Raw genomic sequence first — 25,167 nt, 5'->3', positions numbered from 1 at the left:
CGTGAAAAATGAATGCACCGTTTATTACATTTTAGAAGTAGTTGCGCAGAGATCCCTATAAGAAAGCCAGTTTGTCTCTCCTACTTTATATTTTCCCAAAGATGTCAATATTATAAGATAGGAAAAGTCAATTGTGAAAAATTAACTGTAGAGGGAGTTAACCTCTGTTGCTATGATATCATAGCAACATTCTGTTAAACGAAAACTGTTACTCATTGGAATATTGACAAGAAAAACATTAAAACTCAAGTTTGACGGCATTCGCTTTTGATTTTTTCATTGAATGAACCAAGGTACATTTATACAAGGTAGAAGTGACAATCAGCTGTATTCTTACTTTTTTTGTAAATTAAGTTTTCAAAATGTAATAGGGTCTACTCATGAAATTTGAAACTTCGAAATTTGCTACCATAAAATATTGTTTTTCTCCCTAAACGTGTAATAAAAATGACCTACGACAGTTCTGAATGCTTTATATTTACATTATCATTAAAATTTGTTCTATTTTGGAGGATTTTCAAAATGTATTTATGTTTTTCCTGAGAAAATTTTTGGAACGACCCATGATGAAATAATAAGGTGGCGTAAAATGACCAGATGATTGGTTTCAATCAAGATCTATTTAACAGGTCACGTAAGTAGCACAACAACAACTCATTTTTGGCGGAAAATTCTTCAATATGTCAAAATGTTTGTTTACGTTTTCATACAATTTATTCACAATAACAAAAAATTTGACAGATTGAAACCAATCAGCTGGACGTTTTTCGCCACCTTATTATTTCATCATGGTTTCAATCTGTCAAATTTTTTTGTTATCGTGAATAAATTGTATGAAAACGTAAACAAACGTTTTGACATATTGAAGAATTTTTGGCAAAAACAGAGTTGTATTTGTGCTACTTACGTGACCTGTTAAATAGATCTTGGAACGACCCTATTATTCAATATTTTCTTTGACAATTAATTTTCAATACCAACAATGTTGTTTTTGTAAATTTGTTAGTTGTTGTAATTCATGCACATACCTTTTATAAATTTACCTTGGAATGAACAATAAAAAAAAAATAATAATAAATTTCAGCCACAAAACACGACGTTAATCTTTTCTGCCGCGAGAAATGGGAATCAAAAACGATTGGCATTGCTGTTATCAATTCCAGTGAGTTGTGTAGCCATCTGTAACCAAAATGTGGAACTATTAGCATATGTTTTTGAAAAATGCATTTGTTCGAGTCTTTATTACTTTACGTCTTTGATTTTCCAAAACGAAAAAGAGTGTCCACTTTTCTAACATTTTGTTATAAATAAAAAATACGAACAGTTAAGTTAATTAAAAGTTGCAAACCTTTTTGTGGTAATCCAAGAGACGAAAATGATTAATGGAGTGGATTTGGAGTCCATGCCGAAAGCTAGACTGGTGACGAGATGACAATATAAAAAACATTTTGGATAAGAGGAACATGATGAAAGAGACCAGAGGAAGTAAACACAATAGTGAAAATTAAAATTAATATAATTAATAATCTTTTTTACACAAATAATAAATTCATTTTATTTATTCTGGGATATTATTAATAGCCTTGTATTGCATATTTCAACTGATTAAAATACATTCCGAAGAATGTATCTAAATTCAATCCAAGGCACTCAATCGAAAGACTTGCCGTGAATCGAAAATGGAGTGCATCCTAGAATCGTGCTGTGCAAAAATGGACTGCATCCTCACTGCACCATGCTCTTGTAAAACACATGCCTTCTTTCACATAAAAATATATAGTCCGAAATCATCTAACAGTGCGGTTAAACTATAGTTTTTTGCCGGGTTAACCCACTTCGAGAGGATTTATTGGACGTTTGCGCTATGGAATTGACATTTGAAATCCAAACCCACTGGGTTAATCCGGTTAAGTGTAACCGGGATATAATTCTTTGATTCTTTGCAGCAAACGATAGCTGTAACGTCTTTCAAGTAGAGATTCTGGTTAACAGGAAAGCAGAGTTGGTTACAGGACTTGAAACCAGTAACACAGGACACGTTACTATCTATGTATGTCGATAGCTCTCAAGTAATGGACCACAAACTCGCGAGTAAATTTGTATTGCAAAACGGCCCTGCTTGATATATTAAATATTGTTAAACTTTGCTATGTTTCAGGACATAGTAATATAATGGGTAAAGAATTAAGAGATGAACTAGCACGAGGCGGCTTCAAGTCGATTTATCAAATGATGAAGCTGATAGGCCCCCGATGTGCTACTACATCGCCAAACTTCGTAAGGTCTAGCTTGAGAAGGCCCCTCAAAAATTACTTATATAAGCTTGATATGGGATATCCAACTCTCCCAGAATAAAATCAGCGTCGCTTGAAACTTATTAAGGGTCACTGCAGGGTCTCTAACATTATGATAGAATGACAGTGGGGCCGCGATGCAAAAGAGATAGTAACAATACAGCAATACCTCGAAAATTTCTTGATCTCCGACCTCAATTCAGACAATAACCATGGAATTTTCTAATTATCATCTTTAAATATATTCAGGGACACAACAGCATAGTCGAAAACGCTGTAAAACCACCAATGTTAACATCATGGGAGAACAGTAAATCAATTGCCAGCTCAGTGAAAAAGATGAATGTGCATGAGACTGTCCTACACTTATTCTTGACTTCCAAAATAATTTGTTTCGATTATTGTTTGCAAAGTCAACCTAAAATCAGAATTTTAGTTTGTATGGGAATGTGAGGTGCAGTTAAAGAAGCCTTCTTGATCTTTCCAACACAAATGCAACTGCATCGTAAAGAGAGGGCGATTCAATTTGTAGAAAATTGTTCTGGGAAATGCTACAATCCTGATGAGAACTTAACATAAAATCAGAATTTTAGTTTGCATGGGAATGTGAGATCTTCCAGTTCCATTTGAGGTGCACATAAAGAAGCCTTCTTGATCTTTCCAACACAAATGCAACTGCATCGTAAAGAGAGGGCGACTAAATTTGTAGAAAATCGTCCTAGGAAATGCTACAATCCTGATGAGAACTTCACATAACACAAGTAGAGATGATAGATTTTTTTTTTTCGTGCGTCTCTATAAAAGTGTGCAGTATCTTGTTTGTTGTTACCTAGAAAGTCATACAAACCATCACGCACCATCTAGGTTTGTCAGGAAGAATACACACGATTCTTATAGAGATTTCCAATGTTTTAAGGTAGAGTCACAAAGTAATAAGGAAACCCGGAGAAATAGTTTTAGCACTGATACAGTCTCTGATTTTATAAACAACATCAGTGTGAATACCTCCGCTGAACCCCATTCACAAAAGATTGCAGCAGAAGAACGTCAGATACCTCCTACAAACCAAACCAACTCAATTCCTATTGGGAACCAAGTATGCACAACATGCTGTACCTTTTTAATATCCAAGAAATTTGAAACTTTAAATTCTTTCAAATAAAATACAGAGTGATATTTTTTATTCTTAATTAGAGATAATGGCTTGGGCGGTTATTGAAATGATGAAATGTATGTAGATATGTACAGATTATGGGAAATTAGTACTATAAAAAATAAACTTTAAAAATAAAATTTTTTAAATTATTTATCCTTTTGGTTTGTTCTCTCTTGTAACCCTGATAACTTGTTTTCCAATTCAGATATTTCCTTGGATAAATTTTCAATTTCAGTTGAGTTCATAACATCATTTGCCGCATTTAGATTCAAAGTGAAGAGTTGGTCATCACGTTTTTTACCCCATGACGATATTTGGAGCCTAATGGATATCATTATTAAATTGGCATTACCTTTAAATTATACTATACAAAATAACTTACTTCAAATCTTTGAAAACTATTTCCAAGTTCTTGATGTCTCCAAGAAGATGTTTGTACTCCATATTCAATTTTTCCTTGGTTATAGATGCCTGCTGTTTTGCCTCCTCACATTGCTGAACAAGAATCTCCGTATCCTTTTGTAGTTGTTCAGTGGCGGCAACTACTTCAACATATGGCTGCAACAAATAACAAAGACAAATTAAATTATTTTTATATTTAAAGCATTTTATTTCCGAGTCATACCTTTAATCCCACCTCATCCTTATTCATTATTTCGTAAAGGGCATTTTGTGAACGTTCCGTTTCCTCTTTCATTCTAATCTCAATTTCTTGATTACCTTTGCGTATTTGTTCCAATTTCGAGGTTATATGTTTATCACACGCTTCCATTGTTGTTTGAGCCACTTGTTGTGTTGCCAAAAATGATGAACCCAGTGGTGTCAAGGACCTACTTGAATTCTGATAAAAATCTTCAATTTGCTTGGATAGCTCCGTGTTCTTTCTCTTGTTTATTTCAATGCGGTGTTTTGATTTTTCGTTTTGGGATCGCTATTGGTGGAGGTGGTTGGGGGGAAACAAACATTTGTATGACACTATACGATTGGAGGTAGTATAAACATAATACTTACCAACTTTTCGTTATAGCTTTTTAGCCATTTAACAAATTCTTGTTTGTTATCTGTTTGGGGAGTGTCTGTCATATTTGCAAAGAGTTTTTCTTTTGTTTTATAAAAATATAAGCACACAGTGTGAAATTGCTTTCTTTGATTTGCAACAACGCTAACGGTAACTTGACGAAAAATTTAACGACTGTGGTCGGTCTGAGTATTGCCAACTATTGGGAATTATAGTATTATTTTTTAAGCTACCCAGACACACTGCAAATTGATCCGTCTGCTGCAAACAGAATGAAGAATGATTTGTAATGTTCTTATGTTTAATCCTAATACAACATATTCTCCATATTCTCAGGCTACTTTCAGAATATTTTTAATGCAATATTTGATCCTATTCGGAATTTTTTCTTGGGTAAAAATAAAACAATCACTTCCAACGGATAATTAGAAATTACATTTTTACATCATTAACTCCATATTAACTTACCTCACTAAACCAAATGGAACTGGTAGTTTGTCAATTACATCCACATCAGCTCCTGGTAGCTGTTTTAAAATATGTTGGGCGGCATAGAATCCAGCCGGTCCCCCACCAACTATACAAACTCTGGTCGCGGGATTTTGAGAAATAAAACGTTTGTGCGTTAAATTATTTATGTGGATATAGCAATTTCTTTGTAAAATAGTTCGTAACATCGTAAAATAGAAAAATTCGAATCGAAATGGGAAAGAGAAAGTATAGTTTTGTTTTATTTAGTTTAGGTAAATATAAAACAGCTGTTTGTTAACTTGTTGCTTTTGTTGTTTTTAAGTGCAACCTTAGTCAAAAGCGTTATAAGCATGAATTTATTTATAAGCTGTGTTCCAGAACTAAAAAGTTTTTACAATTTTTACGACTTTTACACACGACGCTCTCTTTAAAAATTTTTTACAGGACAAATTTGGGCGAGTAAAAATATAGTAACATGGTTGCCGGCGTCTGATTGGCTGATACGCCGACCTTGACATTTGTTCCAGTTTTTTTTTGACGTATTTTCCATTTTTCCGTTCCCGAACTATTTCAGAAAACTTGTGTGTAAGAACAAATTTTTTGCAGTTCTCTCTTTTACGAGTTTTACCATTAAAAAGTACGGGAACGAAGCTATAATAACCTAACAAAATTCATTTAAAGTTGTTCTATGTGAAGTAGTGATTGTATATTTTTTTGAACTGTCGTGAAAAATGAATGCACCGTTTATTACATTTTAGAAGTAGTTGCGCAGAGATCCCTATAAGAAAGCCAGTTTGTCTCTCCTACTTTATATTTTCCCAAAGATGTCAATATTATAAGATAGGAAAAGTCAATTGTGAAAAATTAACTGTAGAGGGAGTTAACCTCTGTTGCTATGATATCATAGCAACATTCTGTTAAACGAAAACTGTTACTCATTGGAATATTGACAAGAAAAACATTAAAACTCAAGTTTGACGGCATTCGCTTTTGATTTTTTCATTGAATGAACCAAGGTACATTTATACAAGGTAGAAGTGACAATCAGCTGTATTCTTACTTTTTTTGTAAATTAAGTTTTCAAAATGTAATAGGGTCTACTCATGAAATTTGAAACTTCGAAATTTGCTACCATAAAATATTGTTTTTCTCCCTAAACGTGTAATAAAAATGACCTACGACAGTTCTGAATGCTTTATATTTACATTATCATTAAAATTTGTTCTATTTTGGAGGATTTTCAAAATGTATTTATGTTTTTCCTGAGAAAATTTTTGGAACGACCCATGATGAAATAATAAGGTGGCGTAAAATGACCAGATGATTGGTTTCAATCTGTCAAATTTTTTTGTTATCGTGAATAAATTGTATGAAAACGTAAACAAACGTTTTGACATATTGAAGAATTTTTGGCAAAAACAGAGTTGTATTTGTGCTACTTACGTGACCTGTTAAATAGATCTTGGAACGACCCTATTATTCAATATTTTCTTTGACAATTAATTTTCAATACCAACAATGTTGTTTTTGTAAATTTGTTAGTTGTTGTAATTCATGCACATACCTTTTATAAATTTACCTTGGAATGAACAATAAAAAAAAAATAATAATAAATTTCAGCCACAAAACACGACGTTAATCTTTTCTGCCGCGAGAAATGGGAATCAAAAACGATTGGCATTGCTGTTATCAATTCCAGTGAGTTGTGTAGCCATCTGTAACCAAAATGTGGAACTATTAGCATATGTTTTTGAAAAATGCATTTGTTCGAGTCTTTATTACTTTACGTCTTTGATTTTCCAAAACGAAAAAGAGTGTCCACTTTTCTAACATTTTGTTATAAATAAAAAATACGAACAGTTAAGTTAATTAAAAGTTGCAAACCTTTTTGTGGTAATCCAAGAGACGAAAATGATTAATGGAGTGGATTTGGAGTCCATGCCGAAAGCTAGACTGGTGACGAGATGACAATATAAAAAACATTTTGGATAAGAGGAACATGATGAAAGAGACCAGAGGAAGTAAACACAATAGTGAAAATTAAAATTAATATAATTAATAATCTTTTTTACACAAATAATAAATTCATTTTATTTATTCTGGGATATTATTAATAGCCTTGTATTGCATATTTCAACTGATTAAAATACATTCCGAAGAATGTATCTAAATTCAATCCAAGGCACTCAATCGAAAGACTTGCCGTGAATCGAAAATGGAGTGCATCCTAGAATCGTGCTGTGCAAAAATGGACTGCATCCTCACTGCACCATGCTCTTGTAAAACACATGCCTTCTTTCACATAAAAATATATAGTCCGAAATCATCTAACAGTGCGGTTAAACTATAGTTTTTTGCCGGGTTAACCCACTTCGAGAGGATTTATTGGACGTTTGCGCTATGGAATTGACATTTGAAATCCAAACCCACTGGGTTAATCCGGTTAAGTGTAACCGGGATATAATTCTTTGATTCTTTGCAGCAAACGATAGCTGTAACGTCTTTCAAGTAGAGATTCTGGTTAACAGGAAAGCAGAGTTGGTTACAGGACTTGAAACCAGTAACACAGGACACGTTACTATCTATGTATGTCGATAGCTCTCAAGTAATGGACCACAAACTCGCGAGTAAATTTGTATTGCAAAACGGTCCTGCTTGATATATTAAATATTGTTAAACTTTGCTATGTTTCAGGACATAGTAATATAATGGGTAAAGAATTAAGAGATGAACTAGCACGAGGCGGCTTCAAGTCGATTTATCAAATGATGAAGCTGATAGGCCCCCGATGTGCTACTACATCGCCAAACTTCGTAAGGTCTAGCTTGAGAAGGCCCCTCAAAAATTACTTATATAAGCTTGATATGGGATATCCAACTCTCCCAGAATAAAATCAGCGTCGCTTGAAACTTATTAAGGGTCACTGCAGGGTCTCTAACATTATGATAGAATGACAGTGGGGCCGCGATGCAAAAGAGATAGTAACAATACAGCAATACCTCGAAAATTTCTTGATCTCCGACCTCAATTCAGACAATAACCATGGAATTTTGTAATTATCATCTTTAAATATATTCAGGGACACAACAGCATAGTCGAAAACGCTGTAAAACCACCAATGTTAACATCATGGGAGAACAGTAAATCAATTGCCAGCTCAGTAAAAAAGATGAATGTGCATGAGACTGTCCTACACTTATTCTTGACTTCCAAAATAATTTGTTTCGATTATTGTTTGCAAAGTCAACCTAAAATCAGAATTTTAGTTTGTATGGGAATGTGAGGTGCAGTTAAAGAAGCCTTCTTGATCTTTCCAACACAAATGCAACTGCATCGTAAAGAGAGGGCGATTCAATTTGTAGAAAATTGTTCTGGGAAATGCTACAATCCTGATGAGAACTTAACATAAAATCAGAATTTTAGTTTGCATGGGAATGTGAGATCTTCCAGTTCCATTTGAGGTGCACATAAAGAAGCCTTCTTGATCTTTCCAACACAAATGCAACTGCATCGTAAAGAGAGGGCGACTAAATTTGTAGAAAATCGTCCTAGGAAATGCTACAATCCTGATGAGAACTTCACATAACACAAGTAGAGATGATAGATTTTTTTTTTCGTGCGTCTCTATAAAAGTGTGCAGTATCTTGTTTGTTGTTACCTAGAAAGTCATACAAACCATCACGCACCATCTAGGTTTGTCAGGAAGAATACACACGATTCTTATAGAGATTTCCAATGTTTTAAGGTAGAGTCACAAAGTAATAAGGAAACCCGGAGAAATAGTTTTAGCACTGATACAGTCTCTGATTTTATAAACAACATCAGTGTGAATACCTCCGCTGAACCCCATTCACAAAAGATTGCAGCAGAAGAACGTCAGATACCTCCTACAAACCAAACCAACTCAATTCCTATTGGGAACCAAGTATGCACAACATGCTGTACCTTTTTAATATCCAAGAAATTTGAAACTTTAAATTCTTTCAAATAAAATACAGAGTGATATTTTTTATTCTTAATTAGAGATAATGGCTTGGGCGGTTATTGAAATGATGAAATGTATGTAGATATGTACAGATTATGGGAAATTAGTACTATAAAAAATAAACTTTAAAAATAAAATTTTTTAAATTATTTATCCTTTTGGTTTGTTCTCTCTTGTAACCCTGATAACTTGTTTTCCAATTCAGATATTTCCTTGGATAAATTTTCAATTTCAGTTGAGTTCATAACATCATTTGCCGCATTTAGATTCAAAGTGAAGAGTTGGTCATCACGTTTTTTACCCCATGACGATATTTGGAGCCTAATGGATATCATTATTAAATTGGCATTACCTTTAAATTATACTATACAAAATAACTTACTTCAAATCTTTGAAAACTATTTCCAAGTTCTTGATGTCTCCAAGAAGATGTTTGTACTCCATATTCAATTTTTCCTTGGTTATAGATGCCTGCTGTTTTGCCTCCTCACATTGCTGAACAAGAATCTCCGTATCCTTTTGTAGTTGTTCAGTGGCGGCAACTACTTCAACATATGGCTGCAACAAATAACAAAGACAAATTAAATTATTTTTATATTTAAAGCATTTTATTTCCGAGTCATACCTTTAATCCCACCTCATCCTTATTCATTATTTCGTAAAGGGCATTTTGTGAACGTTCCGTTTCCTCTTTCATTCTAATCTCAATTTCTTGATTACCTTTGCGTATTTGTTCCAATTTCGAGGTTATATGTTTATCACACGCTTCCATTGTTGTTTGAGCCACTTGTTGTGTTGCCAAAAATGATGAACCCAGTGGTGTCAAGGACCTACTTGAATTCTGATAAAAATCTTCAATTTGCTTGGATAGCTCCGTGTTCTTTCTCTTGTTTATTTCAATGCGGTGTTTTGATTTTTCGTTTTGGGATCGCTATTGGTGGAGGTGGTTGGGGGGAAACAAACATTTGTATGACACTATACGATTGGAGGTAGTATAAACATAATACTTACCAACTTTTCGTTATAGCTTTTTAGCCATTTAACAAATTCTTGTTTGTTATCTGTTTGGGGAGTGTCTGTCATATTTGCAAAGAGTTTTTCTTTTGTTTTATAAAAATATAAGCACACAGTGTGAAATTGCTTTCTTTGATTTGCAACAACGCTAACGGTAACTTGACGAAAAATTTAACGACTGTGGTCGGTCTGAGTATTGCCAACTATTGGGAATTATAGTATTATTTTTTAAGCTACCCAGACACACTGCAAATTGATCCGTCTGCTGCAAACAGAATGAAGAATGATTTGTAATGTTCTTATGTTTAATCCTAATACAACATATTCTCCATATTCTCAGGCTACTTTCAGAATATTTTTAATGCAATATTTGATCCTATTCGGAATTTTTTCTTGGGTAAAAATAAAACAATCACTTCCAACGGATAATTAGAAATTACATTTTTACATCATTAACTCCATATTAACTTACCTCACTAAACCAAATGGAACTGGTAGTTTGTCAATTACATCCACATCAGCTCCTGGTAGCTGTTTTAAAATATGTTGGGCGGCATAGAATCCAGCCGGTCCCCCACCAACTATACAAACTCTGGTCGCGGGATTTTGAGAAATAAAACGTTTGTGCGTTAAATTATTTATGTGGATATAGCAATTTCTTTGTAAAATAGTTCGTAACATCGTAAAATAGAAAAATTCGAATCGAAATGGGAAAGAGAAAGTATAGTTTTGTTTTATTTAGTTTAGGTAAATATAAAACAGCTGTTTGTTAACTTGTTGCTTTTGTTGTTTTTAAGTGCAACCTTAGTCAAAAGCGTTATAAGCATGAATTTATTTATAAGCTGTGTTCCAGAACTAAAAAGTTTTTACAATTTTTACGACTTTTACACACGACGCTCTCTTTAAAAACTTTTTACAGGACAAATTTGGGCGAGTAAAAAAATAGTAACATGGTTGCCGGCGTCTGATTGGCTGATACGCCGACCTTGACATTTGTTCCAGTTTTTTTTTGACGTATTTTCCATTTTTCCGTTCCCGAACTATTTCAGAAAACTTGTGTGTAAGAACAAATTTTTTGCAGTTCTCTCTTTTACGAGTTTTACCATTAAAAAGTACGGGAACGAAGCTATAATAACCTAACAAAATTCATTTAAAGTTGTTCTATGTGAAGTAGTGATTGTATATTTTTTTGAACTGTCGTGAAAAATGAATGCACCGTTTATTACATTTTAGAAGTAGTTGCGCAGAGATCCCTATAAGAAAGCCAGTTTGTCTCTCCTACTTTATATTTTCCCAAAGATGTCAATATTATAAGATAGGAAAAGTCAATTGTGAAAAATTAACTGTAGAGGGAGTTAACCTCTGTTGCTATGATATCATAGCAACATTCTGTTAAACGAAAACTGTTACTCATTGGAATATTGACAAGAAAAACATTAAAACTCAAGTTTGACGGCATTCGCTTTTGATTTTTTCATTGAATGAACCAAGGTACATTTATACAAGGTAGAAGTGACAATCAGCTGTATTCTTACTTTTTTTGTAAATTAAGTTTTCAAAATGTAATAGGGTCTACTCATGAAATTTGAAACTTCGAAATTTGCTACCATAAAATATTGTTTTTCTCCCTAAACGTGTAATAAAAATGACCTACGACAGTTCTGAATGCTTTATATTTACATTATCATTAAAATTTGTTCTATTTTGGAGGATTTTCAAAATGTATTTATGTTTTTCCTGAGAAAATTTTTGGAACGACCCATGATGAAATAATAAGGTGGCGTAAAATGACCAGATGATTGGTTTCAATCTGTCAAATTTTTTTGTTATCGTGAATAAATTGTATGAAAACGTAAACAAACGTTTTGACATATTGAAGAATTTTTGGCAAAAACAGAGTTGTATTTGTGCTACTTACGTGACCTGTTAAATAGATCTTGGAACGACCCTATTATTCAATATTTTCTTTGACAATTAATTTTCAATACCAACAATGTTGTTTTTGTAAATTTGTTAGTTGTTGTAATTCATGCACATACCTTTTATAAATTTACCTTGGAATGAACAATAAAAAAAAATAATAATAAATTTCAGCCACAAAACACGACGTTAATCTTTTCTGCCGCGAGAAATGGGAATCAAAAACGATTGGCATTGCTGTTATCAATTCCAGTGAGTTGTGTAGCCATCTGTAACCAAAATGTGGAACTATTAGCATATGTTTTTGAAAAATGCATTTGTTCGAGTCTTTATTACTTTACGTCTTTGATTTTCCAAAACGAAAAAGAGTGTCCACTTTTCTAACATTTTGTTATAAATAAAAAATACGAACAGTTAAGTTAATTAAAAGTTGCAAACCTTTTTGTGGTAATCCAAGAGACGAAAATGATTAATGGAGTGGATTTGGAGTCCATGCCGAAAGCTAGACTGGTGATAAGATGACAATATAAAAACATTTTGGATGAGAGGAACATGATGACAGAGAACAGAGGAAGTAAACACAGTAGTGATTGAATTTAATTGATACTTTTTATAATTTGTGTTAATAAATAAAATAATTAATTAAAATTAATATAATTAATAATCTTTTTTACACAAATAATAAATGCAGTTTATTTATTCTGGGATAATATTAATGGCTTTTTATTGCATATTTAAACTGATTAAAAACACATTCCGAAGAATATATATAAATTGAATCCAAAGCACTCAATCAAAAGTCTTGCCGTGGATCGAAAATGGAGTGCATCCTAGAATCGTGCTGTGCAATCAAAACGGAGTGCATCCTCGCTGCACCATGCTCTTGTAAAAAGCATGCCTTCTTTCACATAAAAAGATGTAGTCCGAAATCATCTAATAGTGCGGTTACACTATAGTTTTTTGCCGGGTTAACCCATTTCGAGAGGATTTATTGCACATTTGCGCTATGGAATTGACATTTGAAATCCAAACCCACTGGGTTAATCCGGTTAAGTGTAACCGGCGTATAATTCTTTGACTACAAATATTTTGCTGGGGAGTGGCAGCAAACGATAGCTGTAAAGTCTTTCAAGTAGAGATTCTTGAAATCAGTAACACAGGACACGTTACTATCTATGTATGTCGATAGCTCTCAAGTAATGGACCAGAAACTCGCGAGAACTAGATGGAGGAGGCGTCTTTAAGTCGATTTATCAATTGATGAAGCTGATAGGCCCCCTATGTGCTACTACATCGGTAAACTTCGTAAGGTCTACCTTGAGAAGGCCCGTCACAAATGACTTATGTAAGCTAGATTTGGGATATCCAACTCTCCCAGAATAAAATCAGCTTCGCTTGAAACTTATTACGGGTCACTGCAGGGTTTCTAACATTAAGATAGAATGACAGTGGGGTCGAGATGCAAAAGAGATAGCAACAATACAGCAATACCTCGAAAATTTCTTGATCTTCGACCTCACTTCAGACAATAACCATGGAATTTTTAATTATCATCTTTAAATATATTCAGGGACACAACACCACCGTTAACATCATGGGAGAACAATAAATCGATTGCCAGCTCCGTAAAATAAAAGGATGGTGCAGGAGACAGTCGTACACTTATTACTTCCAAAATAATTTGTATCGGTTATTGTTTGCAAAGTCAACCTAAAATCAGAATTTTAGTTTGTATGGGAATGTGAGGTGCACATAAAGAAGCCTTCTTGATCTTTCCAACACAAATGCAACTGCATCGTAAAGAGAGGGCGATTCAATTTGTAGAAAATTGTTCTGGTAAATGCTACAATCCTGATGAGAACTTAACATAAAATCAGAATTTTAGTTTGCATGGGATAGAGCGGGCAAAATATCGATAGCACTATCGATATTTTATTTTTTGGGCTAATATCGATAGTTATTTTTTCTATCGATATTATCGACAGAATTCCGCCATTAGTAATATTGAAAGAATAAGCAAAGAATTAACGCCAAAGTCAACACAAATGAAAATTGTTTGGATCAATTTGAACTGAAAAGTCTTATTTTTATATTTTTCTTGCCGCACAATGACACTACGAAGCATTTTTTTCTTTTGTAAAATAATGATGCGTTTATGCTCTCGAGGAACAAATTTGAACCCGTTTCACTTTAATGCTGGTTTTACATTTACGAAATCCACTCTATTTCAACTGTCAATTCCCTTGCTTAAACGTTAAATGAAATCCAATGGATTCATTTGACATATACCCAAAGAATTAACAGTTGAAATCCGATTTCGTAAATGTAAACGAAATATAAATTTGAAAATAAATTTGTTTATTGGAACATAAAGGGGAAGGGAAAGGTTATATGTATATAAACAGGCTGTAATTTTTATAAAGAAAGCTAACCCTACCATGGTTTAATAAGAAAGGTTAGGCCATGTTTATATTATAGCCTTTTGCAGGGTTAACCTTCTTTATGAGGATTTGTTTGACGTATATGTAATGGAATTGACATTTAAAACCCAGTGGGTTTGTTAAATCCTGTTATATATAAACGTACTATTAGCCAAAGCTTTATGTCAATTTAAATTTTTTCAAAACAATTGCTTTGTTCCAGAACCTGCAAGAAGCTACTATTTTTTACTACGATAACATTTTTTCCTTTATGTTATCGGGAAAAATAGTAAAAATTAGTAGATTCTTGCAGTTCTGGAACAGACTGTATATAAACAAACTGTGTATGTGTGTGTGGTGTTTGAATAATATGCCAAACAATTTTAAAAACAATCGAATTTAATGATTTTTAAAATTGTGTTTAGACCATTTGTATGGAAGAAATTGGTGAGATTTGCATTGAAACAATCAGTTTATCATATTCACAGCTCGATTGTGTGGATAAAACTTAACTCTTCATTCATTTTTCGCGTTTTTTATAAAATGCTCAAAAAATACATTGTAAACAAACCCACTTGTTGCTTTTATTTTGAAGTTTTAGGAATTCAAGCAAAGACGTATAGCAATAAAGACCCGAACAAATTTTGTGGCTGAAATTTATTTCTTCACTATTTCTTATTTTCTATTTAATAAAAAAATGAAAGTCAACGCCGTAAAATTTGAGTTTTAATGTTTTTCTTGTCAATATTCCAATGAGTAACAGTTTTCGTTTAACAGAATGTTGCTATGATGTCGTAGCAACAGAGGTTAACTCCCTCTACAGTTAATTTTTAACAATTGACTTTTCCTATCTTATAATATTGACATCTTTTGTGCCGTTTCCACGGTACGTCGTTCGTTCTCTATTCGTTGTTCGACCCATAACTACGAATAAATTACTTATTTCCCCATACAAAATTTTGTGAACGAACGACGATTTTACTACGTTGTTCGAGTAGAAATACTCTCCGAACAACGATAAAATAAGTCCCATCTCTAACAAATGAGAGCATTTACCGAAATAAATTAATTATGACAGACAAAATATAAAATTTAAAAATGTATGGATTTTTTAGAAAAAATGGAAAACATGAATTAAAGGTAAACGGTTCAACGATTAGTATACGTTCAAAGCATAGCAAATTTTCTATTCTCTTTCATTGCAGTTCCATTTTTGGTCCATTGTTTTAATTTCGCGTACAAATCTAGAAACAAAAATCAAATACCTGCCTGAAAGTCTGTATACACAAATATTGTTTTGACATGTCTTTCTCTCTCCTTAATTTTGAAAATAGAAATACATAAAAATATATTGGAAATAGCTAAATTTACAGAATTTATGGAAAATATGATGAAAAACGTGTAATTAAGTATAAAACATACATTCAAAGGAATGGCTATTGTATTTCCTGTTCATTTAATGTGTATCATGTGTGTTTTTTGTTCAAATTTCCTTAAAAACCAGGAAACAAAAAGTGAGAAGAATTGAAATACGTTACGGTGAACAACGAATGGTGTCGTGGAAACGGGTTAATTCGTGTACGTATTTCGACTCTCGAACAACGTACTTCAAACGCTCGTGTGAACATGACATTTGATTCAAGAAAAACAAGGGTTCTATAGATTTTTTTCATTTAAATCTACCTCTTTACTTATACCATGAACCCTACAAAAAGGTCTAATGCTTGGTTTACATTTACGAAATCCACTCGATTTCAACTGTCAAATCCATAGGTTAAACGTCAAATGAAATCCAGATGAGATTTCATTTGACGTTTGAGCTATGGAATTGACAGTTGAAATCGAGTGGATTTCGTAAATGTAAACTTAGCATAACGTGTATGGCGTTTTTAATGTAGGAAATCCACTGGATTTCATTTGTCACCTTGCTTATTCGTCAAATTAATCTTTGCAAATAAATCCTGTGGATTTTATTTGACGTATACTCTATGTAGTTGACATTTAAAATCCACCATTTTGATTTCAATTACAGGCGTTGAAAAACTGCCGATAGTATCGATACTATCGATATTTTTATAAGAAATATCGAAACTATCGAATGGTGCCACTATCGTTAGTTTGCCAGCTCTAGCATGGGAATGTGAGATCTTCAAGTTCCATTTGTGGTGCACATAAAGAAGCCTTCTTGATCTTTCCAACACAAAATGCAACTGCATCCTAAAGAGAGGGCGATTAAATTTGTAGAAAATCGTCCTGGGAAATGCAACAATCCTGATGAGAACTTAACATACCTCATGTAGAGATAATAGATTTTTTTTCGTGCGTATCTATAAAAGTGTGCAGTATCATCTTTGTTGTTACCTAGAAACTCACACAAACCATCACGCACCATCTAGGTTTGTCAGGAAGAATACACATGATTCTTATAGAGATGTCAAATGTTTTAAGGTAGAGTCACAAAGTAATAAGGAGACCCAGAAAAATAGTTTTAGCACTGATACAGTCACTGATTCTATAAACAACATCAGTGTGAATACCTCCGCTGAACCCCATTCACAAAAGATGAAGCAGAAGAACGTCAGATACCTCCTACAAACCAAACCAACTCAATTCCTATTGGGAACCAAGTATGCACAACATGCTGTACCTTTTTAATATCCAAGAAAGTTGAAAATTCTTTCAAATAAAATACAGAGTGGTATTTTTTATTCTTGATTAGAGATAATGGCTTGGGCGTAATTGAAATGATGAAATGTATGTAGATATGTACAGATTATGGGAATTAGTACTATAAAAAATGAACTTTAAAAATAATTTGTTTTAAATTATTTATCATTTTGGTTTGTTCTCTCTTGTAACTTGTTTACCAATTCAGATATTTCCTTGGATAAATTTTCAATTTCAGTTGAGTTCATAACATCATTTGCCGCATTTAGATTCAAAGTGAAGAGTTGGTCATCACGTTTTTTACCCCATGACGATATTTGGAGCCTAATGGATATCATTATTAAATTGGCATTACCTTTAAATTATACTATACAAAATAACTTACTTCAGTTCTTTCACAACTATCTCCAATTTCTTGACGTCTCCAAGAAGTTCTTTGTACTAAATATTCAATTGTTCCTTGGCTATAGATGCCTGCTGTTTTGCCTGTTCAGATTGCTGTACAAGAATCTACGTATCCTTTTGTAGTTGTTCAGTGGCGGCAACTACATCATATGGCTGCAACAAATAACAAAGACAAATTAAATTATTTTTATATTTAAAGCATGTTATTTCCGAGTCATACCTTTAACCCCAGGTTTTGTAACTTATTTTTGTTCGTTCGTCTATATTCGTAATAATTTAGGCATTCATAGCTCAGCGTATACCCGTTCCATATATCATTAAGGATTCCACATTTAAAAATCAGCGCTCTACATTTGCGCTAAAGCGAGTAAATCGATCTACAAAATTTGACAATTCGTGTGAGAAGAATAAAAATTTTTACAAAAACTGGGGGTTAATCCCACCTCATCCTTATTCATTATTTCGTAAAGGGCTTTTTGTGAACGTTCCGTTTCCTCTTTCATTCTAATCTCAATTTCTTGATTACCTTTGCGTATTTGTTCCAATTTCGAGGTTATATGTTTATCACACGCTTCCATTGTTGTTTGAGCCACTTGTTGTGTTGCCAAAAATGATGAACCCAGTGGTGTCAATGACCTACTTGAATTCTGATAATAATCTTCAATTTGCTTGAATAGCTCCGTGTTCTTTTTCTTGTTTATTTCAATACGGTGGTGAAGATGGTTGGGGGGGGGGGGGGGGGGTAACATTTGTATGACACTATAAGATTGGAGGTAATATAAACATATTACTTACCAACTTTTCGTTATAGCTTTTTAGCCATTTAACAAATTCTTGTTTGTTATCCGTTTGGGGAGTGTCTGTCATATTTGCAAAGAGTTTTTCTTTTATTTTATAAAAATATGAGCACAAAGTGTGAAATTGTTTTCTTTGATTTGCAACAACGCTAACGGCAACTTGACGAAAAATTCAACGACTGTGGTCGGTCAGAGTATTGCCAACTATTGGGAATTGTAGTATTTGTTTTAAACTATCCAGCCACACTGCAAATTGATCCGTCTGCTGCAAACAGAATGAAGGATTGAAGCTGAAAACAGATACAACGTTTGATTAAAGTTTTGCGTTGGGCGTCGGGAAAAAAACAACAACAACAGGGCGACGACGATACCAAAGTCCAGCGTTTATCTGTTTGTCGGCATATATTTCAAATGAATTTGAATTTTTCGGCATCATGCCCAACAGTGTAAAAACGGCCAAAACGACACAAAACTTTACCCAAACGTTGTATCTGTTTTCAGCTTCATTTAGGTTTTGCGTTGGACGACAACAAAATGGCAAAAACAAGTAAGAAGCGACCAGACCGAACTTTTTATACCCTCCATCACTAACTGTATTCAAGAAAATAGGAACAACTAGTCTCCTTTCGTTTATTAAAGTAATAAACTTTTCCTCTACGTTAAAGGGCTCTGCACATACGGTCCGTGGTGAGTCGCGTCACGCGTTAAAAACGACAACCACATGATAAAAATGTAAGTGATGCCAAGTTTGCTTTTTTCGTGTTGTTGTAACGCGACTCTCAACGGACCGTATGTTCAGCGGCCTTAAAGGTGTGAACAGAATGAAATACGACGTTTTTTTCACGCTCAGTTTCATGTAAAACATTAAAGGCCAAGTACTACCTAATTCAAATGCTGCCTAATTCATTTGAATTAGGTAGTACTTGGCCTTTGGTCATTTTCATGAAACTGATGCTTGGTTTACATTTACGAAATCCACTCGATTTCAACTGTCAAATTCATAGGTTAAACGTCAAATGAAATCCAGATAAGATTTCATTTGACGTTTGAGCTGTGGAATTGACAGTTGAAATCGAGTGGATTTCGTAAATGTAAACTTAGCATGAGCGTGAAAAAGCGGCGTATTTCATTGTGTTTCTACCTTAAGGCTTATGCCTTGAGAGTCAAAAAATATCAAGTTACATCCACTTTAGAAGGAAAATCTAGCAAAACCATTTAAAAGAGCTCACATGTGGCGTCTTCGTTGCTCTTTCCAAAACATGGACCAATATTGACATTTTTCCGAATTGAATAATTACAACTGACAACACGCAATACTAACTAGGCGTTTACACCAGACAGTTTGTCTTCAAATACAACTCCGATTTACTAACACATACATATGTACATTTGTCGTTTGTCTCCCAGCTGTCCATCATTTTTTCACAGACACTAGGGAAGACAAATTTTTGACATTTTTGTAAAAATAAGTGAGATAATAATTGAAATGTGTTGAAAACAAAAGAACATGAGCAAAAACAAAATATGTGTACGGAAAACAAAAAGAAATCGATAATTTTCATTAAAAAAATTTACAACTGTTTTTGCAGTTGTCGGGACGCCTACGTCACACAGGCAAGTAGTGGGATTTTGACAATCAATACATGAAGTCAACTGTCCTGTCATTTGTAAACGCAGGGTAAAGCTCACTTCCTTTACGTGCCAGAATTTTCAAGTTTTACCACATTTTACTCTAAAAGCGTTCCTTTACATCAGACAACATACAATTAATATGGGAGAAGTTTACAACTTTTACTATTTTTACCCGTTTTTCCAGTAAAGGAACATACCACAGATTACAGCAATCTGTGTTCGAAAATTTGACAAAAAAAACCTCGAAATACATAAAATTGGGCAATATCGGTTTCTGGAAGCTAGACCAAAATCTGAATATTTATGGATAGATCTTTGGGAATGAGTTTCCTATCTTCTTGAAACAGATAATTCCAATAACAACCAATTTGGCAGAAAATGTGACTACCATCTTCAAAATTGGATTAACCCGGGGTGGTACCCTATAGGAGCTTTGCGCTTCTATGGGGGGCTAAATGAAAACGTGGCCGTATACCGACAAATTGGAAAGTTGTATAAAAGATGACTAAATACCAAATGTTAACCATTTCCGTGCTATATTGAGGCCAACATCTATAAAATATCGAAATTCGGGCGGTAACGTTCTATGGTGGCTATAATGTAGCCACAATAGCTCTGTTCCTTTACGTGCAAGAATCTTCAAGTTTTACTACTTTTACTCGAAAAGTGTTTCTTTACTTCAGACACCATACAATTCATATGGGAGCAGTTTACAACTTTTACGACTTTTGCCGGTTTTACCATTTTCAAAAGTAAAGGAACAGACCAAATGTTTTATATTCCATCCATTGTACAGTAAATACAACAACAAATATAAATCAACAACCATATTTGTCTGTAATGTTAAAGGTGTGAACAGAATGAAATACGCCGCTTTTTTCAAGCTCAGTTTCATGTAACAGATTAAAGGCCAAGTACTACCTAATTCAAATTCAGCCTAATTCATTTGAATTAGGTAGTACTTGGCCTTTAGTCTTTTACATGAAACTGAGCGTGAAAAAGCGGCGTATTTCTACCTTAAGGCCTAGGACATAAGCAACCTCGTCGTATGGCTTTCTTGCTTACTTCATTTTTTGACACAATAAAAATAAAAAAGAAAAGGCCGAGCCAATTTCGAACTAGTTTTTCCTTTTCTTCTTTATTCCTTTATTTGTAATGTATTATTTCAAAAATGAAGCAAGGCAAGAAAGTTAGGCGACGAGGTTGTTTAGTCCCGATTCAATGAAAAAATGTTATAAACTTTTTACATCACCAATTTTGGCGAGCAAAAAGTTGAAACATGTTTTCCGGCTTTTGATTGGGTATTCCGGCTTTGACATTTGTTCCAGTTTTCTTTACGTTTCTGAAATTTTCTTCGTTCCCGTACATTTTGAACAAATGTGTATGTGGAACTCTTTTTTGAGAGTTTGTTCTTTTGCAACTTTTACCATGGAAAAGTACGGGAGCACTCATCACTTTTTCTTTTGCGACTCGTTGTTTTGCGCAATCAACAAGTTAACATATTGCCATGTCATCTAATTCATACGTCGTACGCTCTTCGTTTTTACGCTCTCGTCGCTGAAGCAGTGCTGCCAACAATTTGCAAACCCAAAAATGACATTTGTTTTTGTGTCTTTAGAAATTCTGCTTGTCATTTGCTTGTAAGCACAAATTGCAAAAAATTCCGGTCAATTTTTGTTTAGCGTATTAAACAAGGAAAAGCTTAACGCTTTTAGCGTCTATTAAACGAATTTTGGAAAATCTCTTTGTATAAAAGAACAAAAATAAAAATGCCTACATCAGAAGTCCTGGTAAACAAGGTTATTGTGCATCCTTTGGTGCTGTTGTCTGTGGTGGATCATTTCAATCGTATGGGCAAAATTGGTAATCAAAAGAGAGTTGTTGGTGTCCTCTTGGGTTGCTGGAGAGCAAAGGGTATTTTGGACATATCCAACAGCTTTGCAGGTAAGACAAAAAGTTCTTTTTTTGTTTTTGTTATGCTTTTTAATCATCCCATATCTCGCTTTGCAGTGCCCTTCGATGAGGATGACAAAGATAAATCTGTTTGGTTTTTGGATCATGACTATTTGGAGAACATGTATGGCATGTTCAAAAAAGTCAATGCCAAAGAACGTGTAGTGGGCTGGTACCACACTGGTCCAAAATTGCACCAGAACGATATCGCCATCAACGAACTGATACGTCGTTATTGTCCAAATTCTGTCCTAGTTATCATCGATGCCAAACCTAAGGATTTAGGTTTACCCACAGAGGCATATATTGCTGTCGAAGAGGTACATGATGATGGTTCACCCACATGCAAAACCTTCGAACATGTACCCAGTGAAATTGGCGCCGAGGAAGCGGAAGAGGTGGGCGTGGAGCATTTACTGCGTGACATTAAAGATACCACAGTAGGCAGCCTTTCACAGAAAATCACCAACCAATTAATGGGTCTACGTGGTCTCAAGGCCCAGCTGACTGATATCAAAAATTACTTGCAACGTGTTGGTGACGGTAAAATGCCCATCAATTATCAGATTGTATATCAACTACAGGATATATTCAATTTGCTGCCCGATATTACGAACGACCAATTCACCGAAACCATGTATGTTAAGACCAACGATCAAATGTTAGTCGTCTACTTGGCCTCCATGGTACGCTCTATTATTGCCCTGCACAACCTCATCAACAACAAATTGGCAAATCGTGATGCTGAAGAGGGTAAAGATAAAAAGTCCGATGATAAGAGCAAAGAAAGCAAGGACAAAGAAAACAAAGAGACCAAGGACAAAAAGGGTGCCTCCGAAGAGAAAACCGACAAGAGCAAGGACGACACAAATACGAAGAGCAGTAAGAAATAGGAGCGAAGAAAAAAGAAAAAGAAGCCTCGACGTAAAAAGAAACGTGACTAAATCTGGTTTGACAAGAAACAGATTTTCGTTGCGTCCATTATTATTACAAATATTACGCCATTTAAACACAAACAACAGAATCAGTACAGGCTCCTTATTCGCTAAACTCAAAACAAAAACTGAAAAGAAAATTATTATCATTTAATCATCATTATTACACTTTTCCAGAATGAGAAAAACCGTATTTCTATAAGAAATTATTTAAATTACAAAAAAACAAGCAGAAAATTTGGAGTCATCCTTGTGGCAACGAAAGGACGACTCACTTTTTCTAGTTTAAGTCTCTTGAAAAAGAACAAAAACCGAAAGCTATTTACATTTATGTGCATAAAAAACACCCTGCTAATAAAAGAAAATACAGAGAAAAGAAAAACTAACACAAATTGAAACAAAAAAATACCTGAAAGAGTTGTTTTTGTTTTGTTAAGGAATACCAATTATTTGTAAGGAGTATTGCTTAGAGAAGCATAAAAATTAAAGAAAAAGTCGCAAAAATATGTAAAAGTACATATCCAAAGGATTTTTACATTACTAAAAACTTTAGCGGAAGAGGTGTATGAAAGAATGGTCCTAATTATTGGGAAATTTCGGGGCGCACATCATTGGAAAAATTGACTTCCATTACCCAAAAAAAAAAAAAAAAAAAAAAAAATTAATCAGGTATGTGATGAAAACCGAATCGAATCGATTTGCAGAATCGAAATGCTATATAATCAGAGTGCCGTTGATGATATTTATAGTTTTGCTTTGCAAAAGCCCCTTATTTGAATAATATTTTTAAAATCCATCTTTAATTTCATTAAAATATTCACCAAAATTAGAGAAAAATGATTTCGATTTATGTCAAAACGAGTCGAATCGTTTTCCATCACATACCTGAATGTAGTCATGCTCACAACGACTACCCGCTACTAAACTTTCAATACGATTCTAGAGTGGACCATAAATGTATTTAAGAGCAAAAGTTTAGGACTTTTGCGGAGAAGGTACCTGCATGGACGGACCGACATAGTCTATCTTGGGACTAGATCTAATTGTGGGGGTAATTTCTTACTGTAGTTATTTTACCAACCAGCCATTTTAGATGATCCCCGTAGGATTTTTTAGAGATTTGTATCATTATGTCAGGCAGCATGAACTGGCGAAGTGATAACACAATGGCCGACTTCCCAATCAATGGAGTTTTACACTACTAAAAACTTTAACGAAAGAAGTCTATGAAGGAGTGGCGAAGTGATAACATAATGACCGTCCTTCGATTCTTTGCAGTTTCAAAACTTAGTAAAAATATTTCAGTTGCACACTAATGCATTGTTCCTCGAAATGCAACTAAATGTATCAGAAATAAAAATGATAGGCTGACTTCCGTATCGTCAGGTGCTTTGTAGAGTTTAAACTTCGTCAAAATATTTCAGATGCGTACTAATGTATCGTTCCTCAAAAATGCAACGAAATGCATCAGAAATAAAAATGATACATGTTTGATTTTTACCTGTGTTAAAAATGCACAACTGTGACGTTTTGAAATACATAGCTTCGCATTTGTTAAGTATTCCGGCGTTAAAAAAAGCAATACTTAAGACATTTTCGGACATTTGCAAAGCATCTTACAATATTGAAGTCAGCCAATGTGTTGTCCGATATATATGTATGCATGGAAGAAATTTTACGATGTGTGAAGTTTCGGTCAAAGCGGATACTCAATTCGTAAGATATCGTGCTCATTCATCACTCATTTTGTTGGTTGGTGCCGGCAGGACTTTTAAGATTTTTTGGACCATTATATCGTCCGAACTTACATATAAAATATCTAATTTTTTATTTCACACTATTTACTAATTTCTTAATTTATTTTAAAAATATATGTAAACATTAAAAACTTTTAATATTTTAAAACAAATTTAATAGTCTGGCTTAATCCCATTGTTGTTGTTTTATTATTTTAAAACAACTATTTTATTAGTGGAAAAAGTTTGGCATTGTTCGCCAAGGGGTAGGGGTAAGGCAGGGAAGACTAGTTTCGATCCACGCCACTGGATCTCATCAGTTCCCTTGTTTTTTGTTTGTGGATATTCTCTACCGTAACTTCAGTTGAGTTGCCATGCATAATCGACCCCTTAATTGGACATACATAGCGTGCTTGGCGCATCAAATAAATGAAATCGGCCGAAAATATGTTCGGGAGCTTTATGCAAATCTGAACCGATTTCAATATAATTTGGCATACTTATTTCCATATCAAATTCCGGCAATCATTACAAATTTCAATGAAATTGGATATGAATAGCATGTTTGATGCATCAAATACATGAAATCGGCCGAAAATATATATCGTCACCATAAATGCCGGAAGACGTAACCCACAAAAATAAAATTTTACAGGAGAAGCAAAAAACGTTATAAAATGAAATCGGTGTTATAAAATATCGAAAATTTTTAGTAACGTGTTTTAAGACAGAGAAGAAATATATTTTTGGAAAAAAATTAAATT

General features: G+C 33.9%; 3 protein-coding genes across 3 annotated transcripts; 1 reads left to right on the top strand and 2 right to left on the bottom strand.

Moving 5' to 3' along the window:
• Positions 1-3,446: 3,446 nt before the first annotated feature.
• LOC141404709 (uncharacterized) lies at positions 3,447-4,729 on the bottom strand. Its single transcript, XM_073988355.1, has 4 exons — positions 4,462-4,729; positions 4,076-4,381; positions 3,833-4,008; positions 3,447-3,771 (listed from the first exon to the last, which is right to left on the bottom strand). Exons 1-4 carry the CDS (start codon positions 4,531-4,533, stop codon positions 3,597-3,599), a joined length of 729 nt encoding a protein of 242 aa, XP_073844456.1. The 5' UTR covers positions 4,534-4,729; the 3' UTR covers positions 3,447-3,596.
• Positions 4,730-8,920: 4,191 nt separating this feature from the next.
• Positions 8,921-10,203, bottom strand: LOC141404813 (uncharacterized). The gene is made up of 4 exons (XM_073988532.1): positions 9,936-10,203; positions 9,550-9,855; positions 9,307-9,482; positions 8,921-9,245 (listed from the first exon to the last, which is right to left on the bottom strand). Exons 1-4 carry the CDS (start codon positions 10,005-10,007, stop codon positions 9,071-9,073), a joined length of 729 nt encoding a protein of 242 aa, XP_073844633.1. The 5' UTR covers positions 10,008-10,203; the 3' UTR covers positions 8,921-9,070.
• Positions 10,204-20,966: 10,763 nt separating this feature from the next.
• Positions 20,967-22,978, top strand: Rpn8 (regulatory particle non-ATPase 8). The gene is made up of 2 exons (XM_073957652.1): positions 20,967-21,723; positions 21,790-22,978. Exons 1-2 carry the CDS (start codon positions 21,549-21,551, stop codon positions 22,623-22,625), a joined length of 1,011 nt encoding a protein of 336 aa, XP_073813753.1. The 5' UTR covers positions 20,967-21,548; the 3' UTR covers positions 22,626-22,978.
• Positions 22,979-25,167: the final 2,189 nt, after the last annotated feature.

Source organism: Musca autumnalis, unplaced genomic scaffold (assembly GCF_047663935.1).
Source record: "Musca autumnalis isolate F117 unplaced genomic scaffold, ASM4766393v1 scaffold_5, whole genome shotgun sequence".
NCBI lineage: Eukaryota > Metazoa > Arthropoda > Insecta > Diptera > Muscidae > Musca > Musca autumnalis.
The sequence above is the reverse complement of the archived record's forward strand: the minus strand, read 5'-3'. Positions and strand labels throughout refer to the sequence as shown.

Excerpts from the sequence above, each read along its gene's own strand:
- LOC141404813 (XM_073988532.1), bottom strand. The coding sequence starts at position 10,007 with ATGACAGACACTCCCCAAACAGATAACAAACAAGAATTTGTTAAATGG. Across the intron at positions 9,483-9,549 it reads AGGATGAGGTGGGATTAAAG|CCATATGTTGAAGTAGTTGC; the intron begins GTATGACTCGGA and ends TATTTGTTGCAG. Across the intron at positions 9,246-9,306 it reads ATAGTTTTCAAAGATTTGAA|GCTCCAAATATCGTCATGGG; the intron begins GTAAGTTATTTT and ends GATATCCATTAG.
- LOC141404709 (XM_073988355.1), bottom strand. The coding sequence starts at position 4,533 with ATGACAGACACTCCCCAAACAGATAACAAACAAGAATTTGTTAAATGG. Across the intron at positions 4,382-4,461 it reads AAAGCTATAACGAAAAGTTG|CGATCCCAAAACGAAAAATC; the intron begins GTAAGTATTATG and ends CTCCACCAATAG. Across the intron at positions 3,772-3,832 it reads ATAGTTTTCAAAGATTTGAA|GCTCCAAATATCGTCATGGG; the intron begins GTAAGTTATTTT and ends GATATCCATTAG.
- Rpn8 (XM_073957652.1), top strand. The coding sequence starts at position 21,549 with ATGCCTACATCAGAAGTCCTGGTAAACAAGGTTATTGTGCATCCTTTG. Across the intron at positions 21,724-21,789 it reads CATATCCAACAGCTTTGCAG|TGCCCTTCGATGAGGATGAC; the intron begins GTAAGACAAAAA and ends CTCGCTTTGCAG.